Source organism: Cystoisospora suis (assembly GCF_002600585.1).
Source record: "Cystoisospora suis strain Wien I chromosome Unknown contig_10075, whole genome shotgun sequence".
Taxonomy (NCBI): Eukaryota; Apicomplexa; class Conoidasida; order Eucoccidiorida; family Sarcocystidae; genus Cystoisospora; species Cystoisospora suis.
This window is the reverse complement of record NW_027162849.1, coordinates 1-2998: the sequence shown is the minus strand read 5'-3', so window position 1 is coordinate 2998 and position 2998 is coordinate 1. Positions and strand designations below refer to the sequence as shown.

General features: G+C 41.1%; 1 protein-coding gene across 1 annotated transcript in view; it reads left to right on the top strand.

Annotated features, from left to right (window-relative positions):
• CSUI_011198 (uncharacterized protein) overlaps nucleotides 1–2870 on the top strand; it is a gene marked incomplete at its 5' end in the record, with an annotated part of 3586 nt that extends 716 nt beyond the window's left edge. Inside the window, 4 exons of the mRNA XM_068071299.1 lie at nucleotides 29–130; nucleotides 625–799; nucleotides 1562–1649; nucleotides 2498–2870. Of these exons, the coding sequence (XP_067916725.1) occupies nucleotides 29–130; nucleotides 625–799; nucleotides 1562–1649; nucleotides 2498–2699 (567 nt within the window). The remainder of the gene's footprint in view (nucleotides 1–28; nucleotides 131–624; nucleotides 800–1561; nucleotides 1650–2497) is intronic.
• Between the last annotated feature and the right edge of the window lie 128 nt (nucleotides 2871–2998).

Genomic DNA, 2998 nt, shown 5'->3' with positions numbered 1-2998 from the left:
GACACTCTATTGTACGGACGTTGAGAAGCCGAAGAAAGAGGTGGAGATTAAGAAGGCTGTTCCTTTCCCCTATCAGCAGCATCTTCATCTCTCATGGCTTGATAAGGTCCTCGTCAATGCTCAATCTCAGGTATGCTTCAATACATATACATATATACATATCTGTATGTGTATATGTAAGGGTGTATATAGCCATGTATGTATATCATAGTCATCAATCCTTCATACAGTTGCCTTTCGTTAATGGATACGTGTGTTTAAGAACTTCGTCTCCTGTCTCTCCTGCAAGCCCCCAGCTCAGTCATACTCACCCCCCATGTATACATATACCTATGTAGATGTAGATTTACATACATATACATATATATATATGTGGGTAATCTATACTGCCCGATATGTATATATACATGTGGAACTATATACTGCCTATGACGCTCTCTCTATATATATATATATATGTATATATATAGGTGTATGCGTGATACCCCGTGTTTTCTTGTGTGTACTTGTATGTATGTGTGTATGTGTATCTACTCGGACTTGTCGACATGAGGCATCCCTTCCCTCCTCGTCCTTATTTTCATCTCTTTTTCTTTCTTTCTTTCTTTTCCTCTTTGTCTCTAGGGAAGTGAGATGCTTCAGGTGGATGTAGATGGGTCTTTGAGAAGACTGTACGTAAGAGACGCCTTGATCAACTGCTCTGCTGGGAGACAGTGGGACGAGCAGCACTGCTGGTTTGTAGGCCACCTCGTTCGCTCAAGAAATCTCGCTCTTGAATACGATTACCTCATGCCTCTAGGTGAGACCAGATGTGAAACGAGAGAAGATAGAAGAGATAAGAGAGAACAATAGGAGAAGATAGAGATTATGGCACTACTGGAGAGGGTGGATGGGTATCTCATGGAAATGGAGGGAAGAATAGATCAAAGAAGATTAAAGAAAAGAGAGAAAGAGAAGACCGATTGATAGTCGTCGGATGGAAGAGATACAAGGGGGAAAGAGATGTAAAGAAAATGAGAAATGTAGATCTTTATGTATATACGTCCTTTCAGTATAGTCAGCCATCCGGTCTTTTTCAAGCTAGGGTGCCTAGACACTGGCACGGGTTCGAAGAAGAGCATCTAGGTGTTTAGTTCTGTCTCTTCCTCTTTGAAGAGGGCACGGAGACAGGAAGAGTGAGAGAGAGAGAGAATCTACGTAAGCATTGAAGCCGGTCCAAAGAATTTCATTCTCGGCTCTTTAGGAAGCCCATCTTTCTCTCCTTCATCTTCACTGAGGATCAACGGTAGATTTTCTTTTGTATTTCACTCCTTTCTCTCTTTATGATGGTGTAGATAAGGATAAGAAAGATTTAGGACAAGAAGAAAAAGAACAGAATGGCTTGAACTGAGATAGTAACAATAGGATGGAAATAAGCCTAGCTATCATGTGGTGACATTGGAGTGTATATACACCTGAATATCTGTATGGATATACACATGTGTGTGAGCCAAGTTCATCGCCCCTTTGATATATACACGTCTATATCTATGTGCATGTGTGTGTGTGTATGATTGAACAGGCCCGGGGCGTCCTAAGGTATCTGGATGGCTTGCATGCAAAAAGCGTCTTCTTAATCTCTTCGGATTGAACGTCGCTACTATTCACAGGTAAAAGAAGAAAGAAGAAAAGAAAGAGATGTCTGTCTCTTTATAATATCTATCTTGTCTGTCTCCTTCCTGTCTACCTACCTGCGTGTACATACATATATATGTATAGATAGATATATATGTATCTATATCTATATATAGGTATATATATGTATCTCGATAGGAAACCGAGTAAAGAGAGAGAGAGAGAGAAAGGTAGTGAAGAGAATGAAAGAAGGAGAGGCAGGGAGTTGTGAGGGGGAGGAAGTGAATGAGGTGTCTCCTCTTGTGAAAGCCCTACTTTTCTGCGGATTGAGAGTTTGAAGAGTTTTCTCATGCCCCCCTATCGATCTAAAGAAAGGACAATTTGTCCTTACTCTCTTGCACGGCATGCAGTCGTTCCTCTCTTTTAGTATCAGAAGAATATTCATGAAAGTAGGTAGATCTATATATGTATATATAGGAGAGCCTGTGAAGGAGTCTATCTCTCTCTCTATATATATATATATATCTCTGGATAGGTAGATAGATAGATGAAAAGACGTTTTCGTGTCTATTGCATGGAATGCCTAAGACCTTCGATTGTTGGTCACTCCTATCCACGTTTCCGCGTCTTCTTCATAGATGTCTGTCTATCTGTCTCTCTCTCTATCCATCTATATGTCTCTCTATCTATCTTAAGTGTATCTATATGTAGACACACTGAGAGAGAGAGAAGTCGTGTCTGTGGTTCTCTTAATGAAGACGTCCAGTTATCTATGTCTATCAAGCCGTGTCTATCGTCTATCTCTCTTTGCTCTTGTCTATCTCTCTAGTTCTCTGTCTATCGCTTTGCATGCATGTATTTCCTCCTCTTCTGTGTGGTGTAGGTGCTACTGGGATATGTTGAACTTAGAGCAAAAGGACGTTCAGCTAACTCGCCTCTTAGCCAACTTCCCCCCTATCACTGGCTTGTCGAATGAAGAGAAAGAAGATGAGAAGCCCCTCTATGGAGAAGACAAACACCTCAGATTCTTACGTCATAAACGTCAAAAGTTCGAGACGTGGCCTCCTGAGAAAATCGAGATCTAACACACACACATCCCCTTCTCTTGTCTTTCTTCTCTTCATCTCTCTATCTATCTCTCTATCTATCCATTTGGCTATCTATTCATCTTCTCTCTATCTATGAAAGAATGAGCTACACAGACATTCATGCTAGCAACTAACGGCGACCATCTTGTTTTTCTTCTTCTTCTTCTCACTCTGTAGAGGGGCTTCTCATCTTCTTTNNCTCTGTAGAGGACGAAAGACGAACGAGAAGAAAAGACAAGCAGCTAATTGACTGAGAGAGAGATATCGAGGGGGTGGACAAGAAGAAGAGGATTCAG